The 25,465-nt window shown below is 43.3% G+C and overlaps 1 protein-coding gene across 6 annotated transcripts in view; it reads left to right on the top strand.

Moving 5' to 3' along the window:
- Positions 1-160: 160 nt before the first annotated feature.
- ERCC6 (ERCC excision repair 6, chromatin remodeling factor) overlaps positions 161-25,465 on the top strand; it is an 81,154-nt gene continuing 55,849 nt past the window's right edge. For 2 of the 6 annotated variants that reach the window (XM_059662090.1, XM_059662091.1), the window contains exons 1-5: positions 161-1,036; positions 3,998-4,433; positions 6,253-6,373; positions 8,202-8,313; positions 14,756-15,467. In XM_059662090.1, the coding sequence (XP_059518073.1) occupies positions 4,012-4,433; positions 6,253-6,373; positions 8,202-8,313; positions 14,756-15,467 (1,367 nt within the window). In that variant the 5' untranslated portion in view covers positions 161-1,036; positions 3,998-4,011. Of the gene's footprint in view, positions 1,042-3,997; positions 4,434-6,252; positions 6,374-8,201; positions 8,314-11,580; positions 11,665-14,755; positions 15,468-25,465 lie in introns of those variants that run through there. The other 4 variants (XM_059662088.1, XM_059662089.1, XM_059662092.1 and 1 more) reach the window with 4 other exon arrangements.

The following is a 25,465-nucleotide window of genomic DNA, read 5'->3' as shown; positions in this document are numbered from 1 at the left end:
CGCAACTAGGTACACGCCGATCCTCATTCACATCCGGGTCAAAGGTGGAAAGGCGGAGCTGCACCAGCCCTCCAACCACTGGGCCCCGACCGCCTGCCAAGTCCGCCCGGCGGCCACCGTTGGGGGCGGTGCTGGGGGCGGGTCCCCACGCATGCGCCGTGGCCGCTTCCAGTCGGCGACCTGGCTGCGCGCTGCGGCGGCGTCTGCGTGTCCCTGCTGCCGGCCTCGCGGCCCCGGTGAGTGTTGGCGCGCCCGGGCTGAGTGTCGGGCGGGTAGTGACTGGGCCTCGCTCGTGCTGCCCGGCAGCCGGGGCCCCTCGGACCCCTGGCCCCGGGCCTGTCAGGTCGCCCGGCGCGCCGCCCGGGCCGCCCACCTGCGGTCGGAAGTGACGCCGCGACGCGCGCTCCCGGGGTGGCGGGTCCCCAAACTGGCCCGCCCGGGCGGGTGAGCCAGCGACTGAGCCCCACTTCTTGGCCCTGTGGCCGGCCCCGCGCGCAGGGTCCGCTCGGCCCAGTTTGATGTCGGTTAAGTATCAGAGCTGTTTGTTGTTTGACCGAGAGGATCGGGCTGAATGCACGTCGGCACTTGGGGCGTTGGGTCCCTGGCGTGGGGAGGGCAGAGCCGGCCGCGCGAAGGCTGTCAGGTGGTTTCCCACGGAGCGCCCTCGCCCTGCCGTCGCCCGTTCCACGCGGCGTCCCTTCACCGTGTGCCTCCCGTCTCCTCGTCGCGCTGCTTCCTCCATCTGCGATGGCACAGCCGTCCACAGACACATTTGGATCATGCCATCACCTCCGTGTGCAGAACTCGGAAGAGTCGGACCCTTGCGCTTGGAGTGAAGTCCACGCTCGCTTTACCCAGGCCGCGCGGTCTGGGCCTCGCCCACTCTCCTCTTCACTCCCCGCCTCCAGCCTGTGTGCGCGCAGCCAGACGCCAGCCCCGGGGCCCCGAGCCCCGCAGAACCCGTGCTGTGAGGGGAGGACAACGAAGATACTGTTTCCCCTTAAGCCGTGCAGAGCGCTAGATTTGCACAATGAATGTAAAGTAAATGCTCACTGTGCCCACTCCTTCCATTTTCCAAGTGCACCAGCCCTTACCAGCCTTAGGAATACACATCCTGTTTCTTTGCAAAAAAACGCTCACTCCATTCGTTCTTCAGGTGCTGGCTTAAACATCACTTTATCAGAGAGGCCTCCCTGCCCTCCACAATGTCACTTAGGTCCCTCTGTTACTTTCTCATACAGAATCCTGTGCTTTCCTCTTACAGCAGTTACCACAGTGACATTTGTGTGTGTACACTGTATATATTTTATATATGCATATACAAATATGTCTCCTGTACAATGTTCTCTGTAGGTTATCTCCCTGCTCCCTTTCCAGCTATTGCATGTTACAGTTTTTCTTGACCTAGTTTTCCTCTCCCAATTCATTATTACTTTACTAGAGGCCCGGTGCACAAATTTCTCCAAGTGTGGTCCCTCATCCTGGCCTTTGGGATTGGCTGAAACCAGCTCTCCGACATCCCCCGAGGGGTCCCAGATTTCGAGAGGGTGCAGGCCAGGCCAAGGTCATCTCTCTCAGTCCAGATCGGCAGGACCCCAGCAGCAAGCTAACCTACCAGTTGGAGTGTGTGCCCCTGGTGGTCAGTGCATGTCATAGTGAGTGGTTGAGTGCCCTTAGCATATCATTAGCATATTATGCTTTGATTGGTTGAACAGCTGACTGGACTTAGCATATTAGGCTTTATTATATAGGATCATTCCAGCTGTCAACCTTACATAGGCAAGCTCCTTAGACTCTAAGGCTTCGAGGGCAGGCTACTCACTGGTGGCTACTCACTTCTTAACTCCCTATAGTCTGGTGTTTGTCCCCATTACGCCACTGAAACTTTTTTTAAACTAAGCTAACCAGTGACCTGCTAATTTCCAAATCCACTGGATTCTTTCTAGTTTCTTTATGTGAACTTGCCATCTCATTTCCCACTTTTAACTATTCCCTCTTCTTTTCTATTAGAAGTTTTCTGCAAACATTATTTAACCTTGTCTTTATTATCTAACATTATTACTTCATATGTTATTCTACAATATTATTACTTAATATATTTGGATTTATGTGTTTTTTAACTGAAAAACAAATCTTTGCATACATACAAGTAAGAAAAATGAAAACAATTGTTGAATTTCAGCCAGTATTAAGGATCCTGCCTCTGTTGAAAGTGGAGACTAGTTAATGATGGAGCACTAAACCAGTTCTCCTGAAAATAATCAGAAGGCCAAAGAAAGGAGGGACTTTCTTACTCTGTTGTTCACTTTAACCTCTAAAAGAATCTCTGGTACCTGTCATCTCTTTCTCTTGAGCCCAGATTTGCATTCTGACTGCATCCTCACCCGTACCTGGCATTTATAACTTCCCACCAGCCCTTCTGCCTGCTTCCATCTGCTTCCTTTCAGAGATTTTATTTTTGAGACTGAATTCACCGGTGACTCAGTGGTCCAGACCAGACTTGTTATTTCAGACTCCTCTCTGAGCCTGACTTAACTTTCAGCTCCCCTGTATCAGACCCTGGGCCCAGTGTTCAGATCTTGTACATGTGTTTTGAACATCATCACCCAATTCATCGTCACTTCCTCTGTGTCCCGTGGCCTCTTGTTCATGTCTCTTCTATGGATCTGTCCTGCTGTCTTGTTTCTGACACTCTTTCCCACTAGAGAGTGAGCCACTCAGGGCAGGGTGACGCCCAGTTCCTGGCATCTCTGTATCTCTGCTTGGCCTCTGGGATCTTTTCATCTAATGAGGAATGAGTGGGGCTTATCGGGGGTACTTGTGGTCATTTCATAGAAATAAGTTTCAGTGCTGAAAAACCTTAGTTTATTCACAGTTAAATGAAAAGCAAGCTGTCTCTTGGTCAGTGTGTTGCTTTATAATCTAGTTATTAGAGTTATGCAGGCAATATAGTGAATATATTTTTATTCAAGGAATTCCTGACTACTTGGAAAGGTGAAACTTCTTCTGTATTCCTCCTGCCCCTTCTGCTTCCCCTTCCAACTATTGTAGGTGTAGTGTTATCTCCAGATCACTTCGAGTGCGTTCCATACACACAGATGCAGATGCAGCTTTTTCCATAAATGTGTTTATACTGTGGCTCTTTTCACTTTACAAGACTTATACCAGTACCACTGAATATACCTAATGCCTACATTAAACTGTTAAAACATGCTGCAATAAACATACCTGCACATATTATTTCTCTGGAATAAATACCTAGTCGGGTGCATTTTAAATCTTAATAGATATTGCTAATTGCCTTCCAAAGGAGCTTTCCTAATTTATATTCTCACCAGCATTGTGTGAGGGTGTACCTTCCTTGTCTATACGGATATTATCTGGCTTTATGTTTTTGCCTACCCAGTGGGTGAGAAATTATATCACACATTGAAATAGAGTTATTTTAATTTTTCTCAGATTCTGATTTGAGTGGTGTTATGATGATCTCTTGTTTCTGTTTATTGGAGTAAATAAATGTTCAACCTCAAAGTTTCTAGTGTCAGATTCATATAGAAGCTCTCTCCTTACATCACTAAATCTAAATCTATACATCACAGTTGACCATGCCACTGTAATGTAAGTCATTTATGCCATGACATAGTGAAGAGGCTAATGTAGGAAGCGCCAGCTGGATGGAGAAGACTCTTCGCTGTTACTCAGGACTTTGGTTGTCAGCTTTTTTAGCTGGCTACCCAAATGTCCTTTGTCAGTGACACTACATTTTTTTCTTTTGGTTAGTTTTTCTTATTTATTATCAGAACTCAAGAAGATATATAGCTTTTAAGAAAAGTAATACTTGGAAACATGTTTGTGTAATTGGAAGATTATTACTTGATCTTTTGAAAAATCAGTCTGCTTCATAAAATATTCAAGAAACTATGTAGCTATCCTTTCTGTATAACAGAAAAGGCTTATTGAAAGGTTTTTTTGTTGTTGTTTGTTTTTTTACTTTTAGGTCGTCTGTAAAGGATGCCGAATGAGAGAATTCCCGACTCAAGTCAAACTGAGGAGCAAGACTGTTTACAGAGTCGGTGTGTCAGTGATGGTGAGAAAATGACAGTTAAGCAAGAAAATGATGGTGATGCAGAGATGGAGGAAAGCCTCCCCTCTTGTTCCTCTGCTAATGGGCCATCCATCTCCACGGAGGGGTGTCCGTGGGAAGTTCCGAGGAGAAGGCCTGCCTTGCTGCATATCGACAGACATCAGATCCAGGCGGTGGAGCCCAGTGCGCAGGCCCTTGAACTGCAGGGGTTGGGTGTGGACGTCTATGACCAGGACGTGCTGGAGCAAGGGGTGCTTCAGCAGGTGGACAGTGCCATCCATGAGGCCAGCCATGCTGCCCAGCTCCTTGATGAAGAGAAGGAGTATCAGTCAGTCCTGGATGACCTCACGTGAGTGTGGACCATCTTCTCTCTAATTGCAGAATTTGTGTTTACAAGGGATGGAGAGATTCAGGTACTAGCTGTAGTATCCCAGAAATACTAGGAGATTCATAGCATTTCTCATATGGAGGGTAGAATCAAAAGGGCGCTCATCGACCTTGTGTTCGAACCTCAGCCCTTCCCGCTGGAGCAGCGTGCACATGGTAGTTAAAGTTTCAGACCAGCTCACAACAGCCTGTTTGTGCATAATGGAGAGGAGTGACCCGGAACTCACAGGCATGTGCACAGAATCATTCTCAGGAGAAGTGTACTCACAGTTCTTAGGTGTCCTGCTCGAGAAACCAGGAACACACCTGCCCTCTCACATTTTTCTCTATCTTGTAGTTTCTTTCCCTTAAAATGAGTATGTCTTTTGGTAATTTTCCAGATTTTGCATTTCTAGAAATAAGGGAAGATATCTCTTTGCTCTTCCTTTCTTCTGTCCCACTTTTGACTGTAAAGGAAGATGAAGTCCCATGGAGATTTCATTTGTGTTTTAGAGGAGACTTGGGCCCTGTTGAGCATAACACATTAACACATTGGTAGAGAAGGAAGGGGCTCTGGGCTGGGCTAGGAGGGGGTGCAAGATTGAGCTCACACTCCATTGCTGGTCTTCTCTGCCTTGGCCAGTGTTCCAGGCAGTGTCAGGCAAGCAAGAAAGAGAAGGGGAGGGCTGGATGGAGGGGTGGTGCAGTCTTAGCTGGGGGTGGTTGTGGGAGGGGAGAAGGAGTAACATGGAGCTGTTGGTTACCCACTGGGGAAGGCTGTAGTATAGCTGGCTATTGGCACTTAAAGGACATGTTTTCTATTAAGTTTCCTGGTATGTTCTTTAGGCCTCTTGAGTTGCAGATGTTCTCGAATCGTTGTAGTCTGACCTTCAGGTGTGAGCACCTCAACTCTTTGTAACGAACACACCTTTTACATTTGACCTTAGAAATGTGTCCACTGCTTACAGAGGTGGCAGGGCAGAGTGCTGCAGAGCCACGGGCAGGTTAGCACCAGATGGGTGGTGGCATGTGGTCCTCAGCTTGCCAGTCACTTGCATTGATAACATCTTATGCTAAAATCCAGAAAGCATACAACAGCAAATTACACAAATGTCAAGATTGAATTGGTGTTTTGAAAATTGGGAGCTATAATTCTGTGGTGTTTATTTTAGGAGCAATGTATTACAAATTGATTTTTTCCCCCTTCGTAATACTACAGCAAATGTGTTTTCTGGTCATGTGAAAGAAAAATATTGCCACAGATGTCTGACTTATGGAAGAAAATGTTTAAGCATTTTTAGTACTTTTCCAAGCTTAGAGAGACTTTCATAATGGACTTTTAAAATCCATCTATGGGGTGGTTGACAATAGGGGAAGCAGGGGGTATATGGGAAATCTCTGCACCTTCCTCTCAATTTTGCTGTGAACCTAAAACTTCTATAAAAAGTAGTCTTAAAAAAATGTACTCATCTTCTCATATAAAAGGACAACTTATTGCACATTGTTTTAGTAGTCTCTTGAATAAACTAGTCACTTAAAATGCTTATAGGATAAATTAATCAGCTTACAAAGTGGAATGAGCTGATTTAAAGAAGCCAGATAAAAAAAACAGTAGTCATCTTAAACTTCTAACAACCCTTCAAGTTCTATTTATGGTCAAGAAGACTATGCATTTTAGTTTAGTTTCTTTTATCTTAGTTAATTAGAAATAAGAGAGCCATGTTTTTAGTATTTCAATCTTGATATTATACTATTAGAAATGTTATCAGGGTGGAAAACATACATTTTATCTTATTTTTCAGGTCATGTACGACATCCCTAAGGCAAATCAATAAAATTATTGAACAACTTAGCCCTCAAGCTGCCACCAACAGAGACATCAACAGGAAACTAGATTCTGTAAAACGGCAAAAATATAACAAGGTGATTTCAAATGACACTTGAAAAAGTCATCATTTAGACTCATTTAATGTTTAGGAAGGATTCTGAAAAGTACTTCTAAGATTTGAAGCAAATATTTATAATAGAAAACTTTGAGTTTTTATGTATGTTTAATTTTTCATCTGTTTCCCTTTAATATCCTTTGTTAGAGTATTTTTAAAAATACATACAGACATACACACACACATGTTTGAGAAAAAGGTTTTTTGGCTTTGCATGCCTTCTTACTGGTGTACTTTCATAGCCTTCCTTGCCTCACTATTTTCTTTTACCCAACTTAGGCTTCTGCTTGGTGTGCAGGCCTCTACTCAGTCTCCTTGTTTTGTATGAACTTCCTTTTTTTTTTCCTGCTTACCTCCTGCTTGCACTGATTGTTTGCACTGTTTCCTGTGATACAGGCTGGCCTCAGGTATTACAGTCATCATCCAGCCACACTGCGTCTGCATTTAGAGTCGTAGAACTTAAGGGTAGGGACTGTTACTTATGACATTTTTTTTGGAGAGATTTGAAACACTTTTTAGAATTATGTACACTTTATGGAAATACATTGCAGAAGATAGGAATGACTAGTTTTGATCATTTTACTTCTGCCATCCAAAGTGACTAACAGATAACTTTGTGCTTGCAATTGATTCATTGCAACGAGTAGAGTCTGTGCATCTTTCACTTCAGCTGTGCTAGTGGGGATGTGTGTAGACTCAGTTCCTCCTTTTGCTTTCCACTCACCAGTCCATTGTCTTCACCAGCCTGTCTTCTCTCACCTCCAGAGTAGTAGCCCCAGAGTCACAGCTAGTAGTGGCTTGAAGCCGCTGTTGGTCTTCCCAAATCAGAAAAGCAGCATCTGGCCTCTTGTGGGAGCATGTGGTTTCATGTGCAGAGGTCTCTGACCTTGGGCTTCGCTGGGCTGTAGTGTCAAGGAGAGGAGAGGATCAGCTTTTGGACCATTTTAGATAATAGTCCCACTCAATTACATATCCCTGTCTTTCCTCTTTGATGTTTAGAGATAGACTATTCAGAGAGAAAGGCTGTTTTAAATAAGATTTGGGTGAGAAAAACTGCAAACAAATTACAAGTCATTCTAATATAGCCTTTATATTCAGGATTTCCCTTGCCCCACATTCATATCTGGTATTTACGCATTCTTGACCTTGGGAAGAACCGAGTACCACAGGCCTAGTTAATTGAGGAGGCTGTAGGAATATCCCCATATCTGAGCTTTGGTGGTATAGAGGGTGACAAGACTAAGAGGAGTCTGTTGTGATCGGGGTAAAAGGGTTTATCAAAATATATTTCCTTTTAAAATTTTGTGATTGGGTAGAATTCTATAAAGGACAATTATAAATATGGTAAGTTATCAGAGGGGACTGACTGTTTCAACTTTTGAACATTCACGTTTATGTTTCTTATCCTTACAACCTATTGACCTCATAGCCCATTGGCTGGTAAGGTCCGAACACAGAGGAGTGTGGTGATTCACCCAGTTGTAATGGGGGAACCAAGTAGAGCAGTGCCACCCCCACATCAGCGGAGAGTCAGTATACGTGGACATCATTCTGGGCACGTAGAAAGCTATGCTGGGAGAGTGGGTGGGGACAGGGATACCTGCCTGATGGAAATGCTTTGAACCCTACTTCCTGCTGGAAATATGGCAGTGGCTCAGATAAGGTTCTCTATGGTAATAGTAATATATGGAATTTCTGTTTTATTTTTCTCTTGATTAAAGCTTAAACATTTTGTAATGCTGTCTTTTGTATTTGTAACGATAAGTCACTGCATTGATGTTTTCTGTATTCGCTGTTTACCATTTAAGGAACAACAACTAAAGAAGATCACAGCAAAACAGAAACGTCTGCAGGCCCTCCTTGGAGGAGTGGCGGCGAAAGCTGAACTAGATCATGCCAGTCTGGAGGAGGAGGATGCAGGTGAGGTACTGGGAACAGTGTCTCTGTGTTCTTGAATTGATACGTGAGGCCAATAGTGAGTCCTGGCCTAGGTTTTCTGAAAAATATATTTTTTTGCCTTAGTGTCAAAACTGATTTAGGAAAATTTTATTCTCTACACCTGCAGAACCAAAGTTAGAGAGTGAAAGTGAAATTTTAACTCAGTCTACGGTTGGCTGCTGGTCCATATTTAATATTATGTTTAATAAATTAGAACGCTTACATTTTTGTATAGTTAATTTTTTAAAGACAACTAACATCTTAATTGAGGTACATTTTGTAAGCCCAACATCATTAGCATTCATAGAATTGATTTCACATATATTTTTGGGGCATATTTGATAGACTTTGCAAACATCAGTTTTGTTAAGGAAAGGTTCCTTCATTCCAGGTAAACCATGGCCATGGTTTTGTTTGTATCGCTGTCTTAGATGGGCGTCTTTTGGAAAACCTTTTGAGAAAATGCATAAGCCCTGAAATGAAATACCTCTGTGGCCAGTGTGTATGTACGTATGTTTAGAAATTGTTGATAGCTGGTCATTCATTTATTACTTGAAATAAAGATTAAGGCTTCTTAGCATTTAAGCTCTTCAAGCAAATATTTTCTACTAGCTCCAGAAATGTATTCAGTAAGACAAGAGAATTATAAAGAATTCATTGAGGCAACAGAAAAAAATATTAGAGATGTGTGCTTTTAAAGCCAAGCTTTCTGCTGCTGAGGCACCATAGTTCTCACTGGTAACAAGTTTTTGTTCTTGTGTGGCTGCCTAAAACTTGCTGCTATCTTTCACCTCCTATTGATTCTTTGATAAAACTTTGCCCCGGATTAATAGTTACTTCCCCAAATCCCAAAGCTGCTTTTCACCCTACATTAGCAACAGATACGTCTGTGTCTCCCAGGATTCCTGTCTTTCAACTGGCTTTCCTTTCGGCCCTCAGACCATTCCTATTTAGTTATTTTTGGCCAACTATTCTGGCCTTATCTTAAATGTTAATTGTTCTCAGGATTTTTTGCTGAGCCTCTTCCCAAATAATCTTATCCAACTCCCCTTGGCTTTTGCGGACACCTAGGTTCTAGAATCTTACACATTTGTAGACTTATGGCCTTGCCTTTTTTCTGAGCTCTTGGTTCCTATTATATCTCTCCATTGGGGCACCAGCCAGCACTTCAGACTCCTGGTCTCTCTTATCGACCTCCCTCCTCTGCCCTTCCTTGGTCACTAGTGCCCAATTTGGAGAGGCAGTAAAACAGAGTGTGTAGGACTCTTTGTGCCACCCAGCTCTGCATTGCCTGGGCACAGACCTTGACCTCATTCCTGAACCTTTGCAATCCTGTTTTGAACTTATGAGCTAGGCATACGTATGGTAGACCTTCATTTCTCTGCTCACGTGCTTACCTGAGGTTTCTTTCCCCTGTTCTCCACATAGTGATCCATTTCAGAGGTTGTTGTGGGAATTATCTGATAACGAATCCATTCCTAGAAGTAGGCTTTGCTCCTCATTTGGAGATGAAGTACTCACTGTCTCTTTTTCTGTTTAACATTGTACTGGACAGTGTAGTATTTGGAAAAAGAGAAATAAAAAGCATAAGATTGAAATGAAGAAGTAAAACGATGACTATTCATAGAATACATGATTTTTTATGTAGAAAATCCAAAAGAATCAATGGACAATCTATTGGAATTAATATGTGAATTTAGCAATATCATTGAATATAGGGCTAATATATAAAAACTAGAGGCCCGGTACACAGATTCATGCACCAGGGGTCCTTCAGCATGGCCTGCTGGGATTGGGCCAAAACCAGCAGTCCAACGCCACCTGCCGCTTCTGCGGCTCATCCCAGCCTTGTTGCACCTGCTGCAGGCTCACATCCAGTCAGTCCTGATCAGGAGAGGTGAGCCCTGCATCTGGCGCCTGTTGGTTAGGTGAGTGGTGCTCTGACCGCTATGGGGCAGCTCCTGTGTTGAGCATCTGCCCCCTGGTGGTCAGTGCGCATCATAGCGACGGACTCATATAGATAAGTCATATTTCTATGTACCAGCAAAAACAAAAAGTAAAATTTAATAAAGATGCCAATTATAAAAATCAAATAACTAAAAATAATCTTAACAAAAAAATATAGTTTCCTGCAATGCTTTCTACATTAAAAAATAGAAAATGTTCCCCAACTGGCATGGCTCAGTGGTTGAACGTCAACCTGTGAACCAGGAGGTCACGGTTCGATGCCAGGTCAGAGCACATACCCAGGTTGTGGACTCAGTTTCCAGTAGGGGGTATGCGGGAAGCAACTGATCAGAGATTTTTCTCTCATCATTGATGTTTCTATCTCCCTCTCCCTCTCCCTTTCTGAAATCAATAAAAATGTATTTAAAAATAAGTATAAAAATGTTTAAAAATAGAAAACTTTGTTCAAAAAGAAGACTTAAATAAATGGGGAGGCACAGTGTGATAATGGATTGGAAGATGTAGTATTGTAATGATGTCAGTTCTATCCATTTATAGCTTCAATGCAACCCCAATATATGTTTTCAGGGGTCTTTGAGGAAGAGATTTTAGGGTGGAAAGTGTAGGGTAAGGCATTAACAAACTGACTTTAAAATTCATGTAAAAATTCATTGGCTCAAGAATAGTTAAGGCAATATTGAAGAAGAACAAAATATCAAGACCAGCTATCTAGCTACAGTAATTAAGTCACTGCAGTAGTGGCACAAGTATAGACAAGTAGACCAATGGGACAGAATAGAGGGTCCAGCAAACAGACCCACCCACATGTGGTCACTTGATTTATGACAGACGTGGTAATGTAATACTGTGGAGAAGAACCACGTTTTCAGTATGTGTGCTGAGTTAGTCCACATCTACAAAAACAAATTCCAAATGAGTTGTATATCTAAATGTGATTGGTGGAACAAAGCTTTTACAGTATAATATAGGAAAATATTTTTATGACTTTGGGGCAAAGACGTAATGAGACCAAAAATGGGAAGTTCTGATAAATGAACTATATTACAACTAAGAACTTCTGTATGTTAAAAGATAGTATTAAGAGAATGAAAATCGGCAGAGTAGGAGAAGCTATTGCCAGTACATATATCAATCAGAAGACTTGAATCCAGAATGTATAGAGAACTAGAAATCTTTTATTTTTGTTTGTTTATTTATTTATTTATTTAAATTGTTAAATCCTCACCGGAGGATATTTTTCCATTGATTTTCAGAAAGAATGGAAAGGGGCGGGGGCGGGGGTGTGTGTGTGTGGAAGAAAGACAAGTTGGTTGGTTGCTTCCTGCAGGCGCCCGACCTTGGCTGGGGATTGAGCCTGCAACTGAGGTACATGCCCTTGACTGGGAATTGAACCTGTGACCCTTTGGTGCATGGGCTGACGCTCTAAGCACTGAGCAAACTGGTTAGGGCTAGAAATCTTTTTTTAAAAGGCAAACTATAAGAAAAATGGGCAAAGGATTTGAACATTTTCTTCAAAAGAGACTCCAAAATATCAATAAGTCTATGAAAAGGTATCATAGTTCATTAGTCATCAGGGAAATAAAACTTATACCATAAAGTAATACTACTACATGCCTAACAGTAGCTAAAATAGAATGACAGAAATGTGGACCAATTGGAATTTTCAAACACTGTTGGTGAAACTTAAAATTGATAGGACCATTTTGGAAAACTGGCAGTGCCTACTAAAGCTTAACAAACCCAAAGAATTATAAACATATATCCAAAGGATGTGCACCAGAATATTAATAGCAACATTATTCCTAGTAGCCCAAACTGGAAACTACCCAAATGTCCCTTAATTGTGGGATGGAAAGATTGTAGTATAGTTATATAATTGAACACTAACAGCAATGAGAATCAACAAACTGCAACTATATTCAGCAAGTGTGAATCCTACAAGTATAATATTGAGAAAAAGAAGCCAGACACAAGAGTATGAACATTTCCATTTACATAAAGTTCAAAGTCAGGTATAACTTGTCTTTACTGTTGATAGTCATCTTAGGGGGTGGGAGGTGGTTAGAGGCTTGGAGGTACCAAGAAGGGCACATCTGAGATACTAGTAATTTCTGTTTCTCGATCTGGATACTGGTGTATGGGTATGTTTTTTCTGAAATTTCACTGAACTCTACATTAGGATCTGTGCACTTCAGTGATTTTTGTTTTTAGTTTAGGTTTACTGAGAAACTGGCCGTGGTATTATTGGCCTACAAGAAACATAGAGTTTAGAATATGAATTTCTTCCTGTTTAGCCTTACTTCTTTGGATATTTTGGGCAAAGGATTTGAACATTTTCTTCAAAAGAGACAATCCAAAATATCAATCAATCTATGAAAAGGTACCATAGTTCATTAGTCATCAGGGAAATAAAACTTATACCATAAAGTAATACTACTACATGGCTGAAGTAATCTTGTTAGAGATTATTAATTTCAACAAATGAAAGAAGGATGATTTCTAGGTTACTTTATGTTATTATGGCATAGCTGCCAATTTTAGTCCATCCCTCGGCCAGTTAACTTCACACACCTAGCATAGTGCTATCCAGTGATGGACATGTCTGTCTGTGTTGTCCAGCCACATGTGCTATTGAGCACATTGAGCAGGTGCAACTGAGGAACTGAATTTTCAACTCAAATTTAAATTGCCACATGGTGACTATTGGATAGTGCAGATCTGACATGTATGCTTACCTATTTCAGTGCATGCTGATTCTTTAGATGTCTGTTTTCAGTTTTACCATCTCTTGAATTTAAGTCAGCCTGAATGCTGGTATTAGCAGTGACATGGAAACTGGGGAGATTGTTTCCTCCCAGTTACTCTTTAATTGGTAAAGAAGCATACCTAAATTTACCCATCTATCTTTATGTTGCATATGACTAGGTCTGTCTTTGGATGCATGAGAGTATATTTATAATGCCATATTTTAGAAAAAGTTATTGAGAAATCACCTTTTTGAACAGGAATATATTAAAAGTGGCATGATAAATTTTACTCTATTCTTCATATGCTTTAGTATACTAATGATATATATATATGCTAGTATATGTGTGTGTGTGTATGTGTATATATATATATATATATATATACACACACACACACACACACACACACACACTAGAGGCCCGGTGCACGAAATTCATGCACTGGGGGAGTGTCCCTCAGCCCAGCCTGCACCCTCTCCAATCTGGGACCCCTCGAGAAATGTCTGACTGCCCTCTTACAATCCAGGACTGCTGGCTCCCAACCGCTTGCCTGCCTGCCAGCCTGATCACCCCCAAACCGCTCCCCTGCCAGCTGATCGACGCCTAACTGTTCCCCTGCTGGCCCAATCACCCCCAACTGCCCTCTCCTGCCGGCCCGGTCGTCCCCAACTGCCCTCCCCTGCAGGCCTGGTTGCCCCCATCTGCCCTCCCCTGCTGGCCCGGTCACCCCCAACTGCCCTCCCTTGCCAGCCCGGTTGTCCCCAACTGCCCTTCCCTGCAGGCCCGGTCCCCCCCAACAACCCTCTCCTGCAGGCCCGGTCACCCCCAACTGCCCTCCACTGCAGGCCCGGTTGCCCCTAACTGCCCTCCCCTGCAGGTCTGGTCGCCCCTAACTGCCCTCCCCTGCTGGCCTGATTGCTCACAACTGCCCTCCCCTGCAGGCCATCTTGTGGCCACATGGGGGTAGCCATCTTGTGTGTTGGAGTGATGGTCAGTTTGCATACCAGTGATGACTAGCATACCCAGTCGTGACTAATTAGGATATCCAGTTGTGACCAGTTTGCATATTACCCTTTTATTAGTGTGTGTATATATATACTTTTAAAAAAATATGTTCTTATTGATTTTAGAGAAAGAGGAAGGGAGAGAGAGTTAGAAACATTGATTGGCTGCCTCCTGTGTAGCCCCTACTGGGGATCGAGCCTGCAACCCAGGCATGTGCCCTGTCTGGGAATCGAACCCATGGCCTGGTTCATGGGTCAACACTCAACCACTGAATCACATTAGCTAGGTATTAATGATTGATGATATACAGTGGGGCCTTGACTTACGAGTTTAATTTGTTCTGTGACGGAGCTCGTAACTCAAATTACTTGTATGTCAAATCAAAAAGTGAACGAGTGAGACACGTGATGCTGGGCTGATGTTGTGGTGTTCACTGTGACGTTCGCTGCGCCAACTAGCGGTGGGGTATCTGAAGCTGGCTCATAACCCGAATTTTAGCTTGCAACTCAAAGCAAAAAATCGGCCAAGAGATGGCTCGTATCTCGAAAAACTCGTTAGTCGGGACACTCGTAAGTCAAGGCCCCACTGTATTTTTAATATGAATTAATTGTAGGAGCCTACTGTTTATTGAATGGCTGAGTATATCGCTTGTACTCCTGGTGAGTTTTACGCTAGTGCCCAATGCATTGTTGTTCCTCTTTCAGAAGCAGGGCCGTCCTGTCTCGGCAGCATGCTCATGCCTGCTCAGGAGACTGCTTGGGAAGAGCTCATCCGCACTGGCCAGATGACACCTTTTGGTACCCAGATCCCTCAGAAACAGGAGAAAAAGCCTAGGAAACTAATGCTTAATGAAGCATCAGGCTTTGAAAAGTATTTGGCAGATCAAGCAAAACTGTCTTTTGAAAGGAAGAAGCAAGCTTGTAATAAAAGGGCGTCTAGGAAAACTCCAGCCTTGGTCACTTCTGAGCTGAGCCCAACACTCAGTGAAAACAAACCAAACAAGAGAAGCAAAGTTCTTTCGAAAACAGACAAGCGCTTGAAAAAGCAAATCAAAAAACTCCAGAAGAGGGCTCTTCAGTTCCAGGGGAAAGTGGGATTGCCGAAGGGAAAGAAGCACTTGGAGTCTGACGTGAGGCCCAAGGCAGAGGGAGATTCTGAGGGTGAGGAGTCCGAGTACTTACCCACCGAGGAGGAGGAGCGGGAGGCGGCAGCAGAGGTGGACCTGTCTGCAGAAGGCACTGACTCTGAGCTGGGGCCTGTGCTCAAGCGACGGAAATGGCAGAAGAAAATCACAGTGCAGGAGATTGATGATGAGAGTTTTGGGGAAGAAGCTGAAGCTGCCAAAGGAGGAGGAGGTCGGAAAGTAGTGAGATGCCGAGACGATGGAGATGAAGATTATTATAAACAGCGATTAAGGTCAGTCTGGGGAGATTATTATAAACAGGTTATACTGCTTGCTTTATCTTAGGCAGCAGGTTTATGAATAAATAAGAATTCTAGATCCAGCTTAATATATTAGACTAAGGGCCCATGCACGAATTTGTGCACTTTGAAAGGAACTGTGTGCCGCAAGGCTGCAGTGGGCACGGGCGGGTCTCAGCCCATCCTCTGCGCCCCCGGTTACTTTATGGTGGAGAAACTTGCAGCAACACTGTTTTTAACCCATGGGAGAGCCGTTTCCTGGCTTAGTTTTCTAATGATGGACTCTAAAGTAAGATTAGTCCTTTCTGTTTTTCCTGATGCTTGGGGCCTCCAGAGGAGTGGAGGTGATATTAAATTTCTAGGGAAGTAGCTAGTTGTTGGTGCCCTGGAATACAAAAATGGCCCATTGTTGCTCTGTGGAGACCGGGGTAGGCTGAGTCTGGGGATTAGTTCCTTACATAATACCTCAGTTACTTCGGAGGCCCTTTCTGTCCTAGTGGGATATGCTTTAATCCATCCTGTGAAGGTGTCAATAAAAGCTAAAAGGTGTTTTAGTCCCTTCTATCTTGGCATTTGGGTGATGTCTCATAGCCATTCTTCTCCTGGGTAAGGTTATTGATGTTGGACCAGAGGGGCTAGTGGAGGAGGTTGGCTTCCCTTCAGGTTATTAAATTGGGCTGGCAGTTTTAGCTCGTCCAGGTCTTTTAGCTGCCCAAGCTTCAGGGTTTGTCCAGGAAATTATCTAACTAGCTCATTCTCTTTCTTAGAATTTTGAGGGTCTTGAGGGGGACCGATGGCTATAAAATTTAATGAAGATGCCTATCTCCCTTGGAAAATTAATTGGGCTCCTAGTTTTCTAAAAGATCTCAACCTGGAAGGGGCTGGGGCACCAGGGATAACTATAAATTGGTAGGAAAATAAGTGACCCTTCCAGTGGCAGCAGATTTAGCTTGAGCCATCGGTGGGTCAGCTTACCATCTACACCTGCCACCAGGTGAGAGGCAGAGCAGAGTGACCCAGAGAAGGTTTTCAAGACCAAGAATGCAGCTTCCATATCAAGTAAAAACTTAACTGTCTCACCTTCGACTTCCAAGGTTTCCCTGGGCTCCATCCCCATGATGTTGATGTTGGATTTGGGAGCCAGATGGTATCCAAGGCCCCTTTAGTCTAAGGCCATATGGGGAGAGACAAGTTGGACCCAGGATCCCTGCAGTTCCTGGGGCAGTTCCACCTCCAGTGCCCATGCTCATGGCAGAGTGCACAGCGGCCAGGTGGCTCACCCTGACCCTGGGGCTTCCTTGCTGGGGGTGGTGGTTCTGCCAATATCCAGATCTTATGTAGATATAGTCATTTCTGGGAGGAGGTGTTCTTCCATGGCACCCTGGATCTGCTCAACCTGAGTAGCGACAGAGGAGCATGGCTAATAACTGAGCCTATCTCTGATCTTTAGGCCTCTCCCTTGATTGGAGCCTCTCCTCCTCCTCTAGATCCCAGTTATAGAAGACGGATGAGGCTGCCATAAGTAGGCCTGGGGTAGGGGTATGTGGTCCTAAGAGAGCTTTTGAAGTTTTCTCAGAATATCGGGGGCAGCCTAGGTTAGAAAACAGTCTCATGAGACTGTTGGCCTGTTTCCAAATCAAGATCTAGGTTAGTATATTTCATGATGGCCTCCCTCAATCTCTCTAAGAAGGCTATGGTAGTCTGCTGAGGTTCTGGCTTATAGTTGCTAATTAATAGGTTAGATCAACTTTGTTTCATTCCCTCTAGAAGGCTTTTTAGGAAATGGTCCCAGTTCCAGGTCCTCTGGGGCTGTTAATAGTCCCATAAAGGATCAGTGACCCGTACAGCCATCATTCCTAGAGGGTATTTATCATATGCATACCATTCCCAAGCTGGATGGCATCCTTTATGATCTTACCTTTTCTTCCTTATTTAGGGATTGAGCAAGGATTACAGTAATGTCTCTCCAGTTCAGATCAAAGCTTTGGGTCTTCTGAGAATTTTCGTAAGTCCTGTTGGATTTGGTGTGTAAATCTTTTCTAGAGAAAGGGGCATGTACTCTCATAGGGATCCCAGTCCGTCCTGCTACCTCTTGTAAAGGGCCAGTTAAAGTAGCTTGAGAAGGCCCCAGATATGGGGGAAGAGGGACTGGAGCCTGACAGGTAGTTCTTTCTTCATCCTTTGGGGTCACAGGAGAGCAAGGAGAAGGAGAGGTGTTACCTGGGGGAGGCAAGGGAGGCAGGAGCTGTGGGTATAGTATAGCAGTTCTGGAGGGATCTAGTTTACAGGTAATGCATAGCCTGGGGTCATCCCTGAGCCATAAAGGCTTGGATGTATGGGACTTTTGCCTATTTCCCTTGGGAATTGCAAACAGGTCTAGTTGTAAAATAGTATTAAAAGTAATGGTGCCATTGACTGGCCAAACATCTCTGTCGCCCAACTTGTATTGGGGCGACAGCGTGTTGTAAAAGAATATTAGCCTTTTTTTTTTTTTTTTTTAAGGATTCAGGGTCAAATTTCTCCCAGTTGGTATGTATTCCAGAGGGGTATCTCGAGGCACTGTGGACTGGTTCCCCAACTACAGAGAGACAGGTACACTCTGAACCAACAATTAGAGGCATCCCTGCTAATATCTGGGCTACACTGAGCTGCCCTGTGGTCTGAGAGCCACAATAGGGCAGGATACCCTGCTGTCTGGGTGCCACCCAGGTGTAGAGTGCTCCTGTTCGAAGCCAGGCATCCCTGCTTCTTGGCCTCCAACCTTAGTTGGTCTTACCGGAGGTCCTCTTCCCCCTCACCCATCACGTCTATCCATCCAAGGGGTGCCTGATACCGTCATCACCTTGGGTGGAAAACTCCTCCTGTAACTCTGGTCTTCAATAGTTGGGCTATGACCTGTTGCCTTGTCTCTCATGTTCCCAAGATCTCTGGTCCTTGTGGAGGCCTTGGAGAGAGAGAGCAGCCACCTCTCGAGGGGAAGTTATTCCTGAGGCTCTTATAGAAGTTGGAAATAAAGAAAAGGTCGTTAGAAGAGTGTAGAAGGAATTGAGGGTGGTCTTATTCCCCTGTTTCAGGGACCTTAAAGAGTATGCAGAAAGCTGTTTTAAAAGACCGGGACCTTGCTCGGGAGGTGTGGCTCAGTGGCTGAGCATGGACCCTATGAACCAGGAGGTCACGGTTTGATTCCCGGTCAGGGCACATGCTCGGGCTGTGAGCTCGATTCCCAGTGTGGGGCATGCTGGAGGCAGCCGATCAATGGTTCTCTCTCATCATTGATGTAAGCTCTCCTATTAATTTCAGTTTTAATTTACTGGTCTGAGCAACATTTCCAGGGATATTGTGTGGGGGTGGAAGTGTGCTGTTGTGTGTTGAGCTCCAAGGGGCTGTTCCCCCTGAGTCATCTCAAACACTCTGTCTCTGCTTCTCTCCTCGGCTGTCTAATTTAGCCGCAAGGACTAGGAGCGCTAGGTAACCAGCCTCTATGTGCGCATCGCAGACAAATCAGTTATTTAGTTACAGTTGGAATTCCCTATGGGGCTCCTGCACATCACGGGGATGCCTGCTGAGACTGCCACATAGTTTCTTTGTCACCTAAGCATACCCGAGATTGGAGCTGGAGGGAGGAAGTGCTCCTTATCTTTGGAGCCGAACAAGTTCAGGCTCTCATTTTTCCAGCAAAAGGTTTAGTTCGGACTCCCAGAAGGTAATTAACAAACTGCTAGTATTTACTGTTTACCTGGCTGCGGATCCTGAGAAAGACCAAGGAGTGAGTCGGAGAGGATGACTTACCACAGCAAGTGAGTAGGACAGTTCGAGTCACTGCACCAAGATGTGAACAGTGAAAGCAGACCTCAGTGCTTGAGTTCTGGCTTTGAAAAGAATTCAGAGCCAAGATTCAAACTCACGAGAGAAGGTTTATTCAGCAAGCAAAGCAAAAGTACCCTTGAAAGAAAGTTTTGAGTGGGAGGCTCTGCCTTTGAGCTAGGGTCCTTTTAACCCCTTGTTGCGGGGGAGGGGGGGGTCCCTGCTTTCTTCTTTGAGCTGACCTAAGCAGCAAACTTTAAGCAGCCAAAGTGGAATCCCCTGTGGGCAAGGGGAGCAGAAAAGAGAAACATGTTAAATGTACATTTTGTTGTTGTTGTTAATCTTTACCCAAGGATATTTTTTCCATTGATATTTTAGAGAGTAGAAGGGAAGCAGGGGAGTCGGGGGTGGGGGAGGGAGGGAGAACATGGATGTAAGAGAGACACATCAATTTTTTGCCTTCTGCATGTGCCCCAACTGGGGCCAGGGAATGAACCTGCAACACAGGTATGTACCTTTGACTGGGAATCAAACCTGAGACCCTTCGGTGCATGGGCCAATGTTCTAACCACTGAGCAATGCCAGCAATGGCTAAATTTAAACTTAAAAGACAGTAAAATGGGACACAACCCTTATTCAGGTCCCATAGTGAAGAAACAAAACAAAACATAGTAGATAGAAATTTCAGGAGTAATTGGAAAAATCGTCAGAAATGCTCAATGAAAATCAGTGTATTCAACTAAACATCTCAGGGCTGAAACCCTCAGTTCATTCAGGCAGCAGTGCCTCTTCTTAGGGATGCAGTTGGTCAAGGACACCAACTGGCTTCCAGAGCAAGCTTTAAACTTCCTTCTGGGCCCAGGGCCAGGCCCAGGCTAGGCCTGTGAAGATTCAAGCAGCCCTGCAAGGCCATCAATAGCAGCTTCCAAGGTCTGGCCCTTTCTTCCTGAACCCAGGTCAAACACACAAACTCTCCTGTCAGGTTAACCTTTTATGTTTTGAAATATGGAAGCATATTTCAAGTACTCTTAAGGCACTTATTTATTAAAACATTCTCTGTTAAGCTGTAGTGCCTGGCTGTAGTTCTGTCTTGGTCTTGTTCAAACCAGCTGACCCTGCTCCATGACCTCACCCACCCCACCCCCTCTGGCCCATTATGTGCCAAAGTCTAGGCACATTTTTTGAACGTAAGTCTGTATTATAGTCCTGTTAACACATTGCGCACCAGTAGTTTTATTGCTAGCTTTACCCAGTGGCCAGATAAGTTTCTACTGAACGAGTACAAAAAATGTTTTACAAAGTATCATACTTTAAAAAGATATTAGCTTGTAAGAACATGTAATAACTTCAAAATGCAACGGGTATTTAATTTTAAGGTGTGCCTTTAACATTTATGTAAAACACTGTGTAATATGAAAACATGAGAATGCTTGTGATCTGCCCGCAATGTGTTAATTATAAAGCTCTTTTAAATTCGTGAAAGTGGGTGACTCTTAGACGTCTCATATCCTTTAAGCTTTCAGCTTGTGCCATAAGTCTCTCATTAGTTCAAGATCAGTTCTAACTAGGTATCTTTTTTTTTTCTTTTTAAGCTGATGCTTAGTGGGGATTTCCTACCAAGTCTCCTATACAGCTTAACCTTTCCTGGGACTGGGTAATAGCACTGTGATCCTACTTTCTGATTTAATCCAGGACCTCAAGTCAGTCTTTGCAGTTTTAACCATTTCTTAAGAGGTAGAACTGGGAATGGGAGCCAGGACAGGGTTGTGTAAATACAGTGGGGCCTTGACTTACGAGTGTCCCGACTAACGAGTTTTTTGAGATACCAGCTGTCTCACTGCTGATTTTTTGCATTGAGTTGATAGAGCAATTTGAGTTAACGAGCTCGGTCTCGGAACGAATTAAACTCGTAAGTCAAGGCCCCACTGTATCAGTTTCCTTCCATTTGTGGAATGATGTGGAATGTGTAATATTTCGATGTGACCGCAAGGTGGTGCCAAGAATCAGCACATAGCTGCCTCCACCTCCCTGATAGAAACCAAACCAAAAAAGCCAGTTGGATGGGGATTTGAGGAGATTGCTAGGGAGTCTAGACCTGACAAGTAAGGTGTGGATAGAATTTTTTTTATCCTCACTCCAGGATATGTTCTACTGATTTTAGAGAGAGAAAGGCAGAAAGAGAGAGAGAGGGGGAGAAAGAAAGAGACAGAGAAATAGAGCAAAGCATCAATGTGAGAGATGCATTAATTGCCTGCCTCTCATATGCGCCCCAACTGGGAATCAAACTGAAATCCAAGCATGTACCCAACTGGAAATCAAACCTGCAACCCTTTGCTGCATAGGAAGACGCTCCAACCAACTGAGCCACGCTGGCCATGTATTTAGAATTTGCCTTATGATCTGGTATAACCTGAATCCATAGCCATGATGCCTGTTGATGTGACTGGTTTTTAATACATTTTTTACCTTAAAGATTTTTTTCTTCTGACTTATTTTTTACTTTATTTTACATGAATAACTTTGAGCTTAAAAGGACTGATGACTCTATTCATTATGTAAATCTTAAGGAATATCTTCCAATGCTCTGCAAGGCTTAATCTTTTGGGAAAACTGTTTCATTGTCCTCCTCTTTGAGGCCAGGAGTGAGTTGAGTCTTGTTCAGAGGGTTTGGCTGTATACACACATAATTCTAGAAGGGTGTTCAGAAGTCAGCGTGTTCAGTTGCTAAGAGGCGTCAAGCTAAGTAGGATAAACGTTGAAAAACTTTTGCATTTGGAAATTTGGAGGCCTCGGTGGCCTGAGCAGGGATGGGAGGAGATTATATGAGAACAATAATAGCTAACGTTACTGAATGTTTACTACTTTGCAGTGCTTCATGTTATGTGGGTTCGTTGGTTTAAACCTCACAACCCCTTAGGAGACGGGAACCTGAGCTCAAAAAGCTGAAGTAATTTGGGGCCTGAGTTGTTGTGGGTCAGGTGGAAGCTGCCTGTCAGCTTGGTCGGGTGCAGTGGACTCGGAAGAGTCTGGCTGTAGCAACTAGCTCCTCCTGTTGCTCCATGGAGGCCTGCTGCAGGCTTTCCACTGCTCCCCCGAAATGCTGCTGGAGGCCGCGCCCCCAGCCCCACTCTCCCAGGTGCTCTGTCTCCATTTTACTGTGTGGGTGTTTCATATCGTTTGCATTTCTGCAGTGCACTGGAGAGGTCTAGAGATGTCTCCCTTTGCGCTGGGATTGTCCCCTGTGGTCCATCATTTGGATCTTGGTTTGCCCTGGGTGAAGATTCGGCACCTTCAGGTGGCAATTACACAAAGGCCAAATTACCTTGTAAAGCTTGATTTAAAAACACAAAAAACACAAACCAGTATGGTGACTGTAGTTAAGTCAGTAACACTGTATTGCGTATTTGAAAGTTGCTAAGAGAGTAAATTTTAAATATTCTCATCCCAAGAAAAACAATTTGTAATTATGTGTGGTGGCAGATGTTTATTAGACTTACTGTGGGGATCACTTTGCAATATACACAAGTATCAAATCATTATGTTGTATATCTGAAACTAATACAGTCTTATATGTCAATTATATGCCAATTATATCCCAATTTAAAAAAACACACAAAAATAACCAACATCATTTGATTCCTAAAAATCTGAATTTAGTAAAAGTTTAATATGGACTTGATCTAGAAACCAAATATAATCAGTTTCTGGGACTTAATTTCTTTCTCAAGAAATAAAACTATGTCCTTTTTAATTTTCTTCTAAGGGTCTGTGATTTTTTAAAAATATATTTTATTTTATTCTTTATTCTTTGTTGTTTAAAGTATTACGTATATCCCCTTTTCCCCCCATTGACCTCTCCCCTGCCACTCCCACCCCCCAGCACATGCAGGGGAGGGAGGGGGGTGTAAGAGAGCAACTGGAAAGTCTGTGTTTTTTAAAAATATATTTTTATTCATTTCAGAGAGGAAGGGAGAGGGAGAGAGATATAAAAACATCAATGGTGAGAGAGAATCATTGATCGGCTGCTTCTTGCACGCCCTCCACTGGGGATCGAGCCCACAATCTGGGTATGTGCCCTTGACTGGAATCGAACCAGGGACCCCTTCAGTCTGCTCTATCCACTGAGCCAAACCAGCTAGGGCCCAAAAGTCTGTGTTTTGAAGAGAAGCAAAAATTACTGCCTTAAAGAATTTTTTTATGGTGCATCTTGCCTTCTTTTAAATGATAAAACTAAGACACAAATGAAGACTAATTTAGCTTTGTGCTCTGCACACACCTCTCATTCTCAGCTCCAGTGCATAATTGTCTGCATCAGTCTTAATTTACTCTGTGAGATCTGGACTCCTAACTGAGGCTATTTCATCTGCTTAGATGTGCCAATTAAGTCCGCCCAGAAAGACCATAAAAAGGCAGATAAGAAAAGTAAAACACCGAGTATCTCAATTTAGCAAATTAGAGTAATCTGTAAGGGATTCTGAACTGTCTGAAATAGAGAACCCAGTGCGCTGCAGAAATGCAAACTATATTAAATACCCAGCTTGGTGCCTTGAATATACTTTTAAAAATCAAATTGTACTTATTGTGCTTCTGTTGAAGAATTTCTTTCATGGATATTGCAGTCGGTGGAGAAGGATCCTCAGATTGAAATTGCACCCTGTATTAAGAGTGATTTAACTGTATCATGTGTGACTTCCGCACAGTCCGTGTGGATCCAAACTGCTCTGGCCTTGGTGGCCTTCAATGTAAAAATGAAGACGGAGCAGTAAGGTAAAATTTGGATTTCAAGCAGCTCAGTATATGACTTCGTTTCAGGGAGAGCATGTTCATTTTGTTAGTACATGCTCTCAAGTTACTAATAATTTGACAGATCCTATTAATAGGTATATTTTGCATTTTTGTGGGTTCTATAGGCAGTTGAGTATATTGGATTGTCTAATATTAAATGTGTCTTATGCATCTGTTCACCCCAGATTATCTGTAGTCAAAAGAACTAAACTGATTTTACTGCTCCTTGGAAAGATGGCAGATGCCCAGTGAAAAGTGAGTTTGGACTCACTGTGCACAGTGTTGAAGTCGGGAAGAAATCACATTATTGCACGAAAATGAAAGCCATCTTTCTCCTCCTTAAACTTTAGCATTGACATTTTTTGAGACAAGTGTGCATTGAAGCTTAGTAGAATTTGATTTGCTCTTGTATAATTGTTTGCATTGTATAGCAATTAAAGAAATGATTATTTACCCTTGGCTTGGTACTTAGGAGAAAAGAGGTGGTTTTGGGGATTTTAAAAAATATTTTTTGAGAGGCAAGGTTATGTAAGAATAAGGAGTGCAGACTCTGGAGCCGATGATCTGGGTTTGAATCTTCACATTACTGATCTTGGGCAGGCTACTATGGTGTGTATGTATGTAAGTATGTATAATTTCTTTTTTTATTTTATTAATCCTCACCCAAGGATATTTTTCCATTGATTTTTAGAGAAAGTGGAAGAGAGAGGGAAAGACAGAGAGAAATATCGATGTGAGAGAAACACATTAATTGGTTGCTTCCTGCACGTGCCCTGACGAGGGTCTGGGCCGGGGAGGAGCCTGCAACCGAGATACATGTCCTTGAATGGAATCGAACCTGGTGCCCTTCGGTCCACTGAGCCAAGCTGGCTAGGGTTGTATGTATAATTTCAAAACACAGCTTGACCAGAGCTAGCTGACATTACTTAAGGAAGTGATATTTGGCATAGAGGTTAGAAATCACAGGCCATGAAATCAGAATGTCAAAGTCTCATCTAGTATCTCTGAGATTTTGTACATATCCTCATCCATAAAATGGGAATCATAACAGCACCTATTTCAAGGGCATTATGAGGATTATGAACGATAATATATCCAAGATATTTGGCATATGTCAGGCACTCAGTAAATATTAGCTGTTTTTGTTATTTGCATGCCCACTAGGTAAAACATTACTACAAAGATCCCATCAAGCCAGTAAGGGGTCCATTAGAATCATAAATATTGACATATACGAAAAGGTAACTTCTCTCTAAAGTCAAAGGCAGTTTCACAATTGGTGTTAATATGCTTAGCCAAATCATTAGCTGTTATAAACTTAGTTTTTTTTTAATTTTAGGCTTTTCTTACCTTTCATACATTTTTTATTGATATGATTAAGTCTCCACTTAGTGATAAAGTAT

Source organism: Myotis daubentonii, chromosome 13, assembly GCF_963259705.1.
Source record: "Myotis daubentonii chromosome 13, mMyoDau2.1, whole genome shotgun sequence".
NCBI classification, from domain to species: Eukaryota; Metazoa; Chordata; class Mammalia; order Chiroptera; family Vespertilionidae; genus Myotis; species Myotis daubentonii.
Note: the sequence above shows the minus strand (reverse complement) of the source record. Positions and strands in the feature narration are given on the sequence as shown.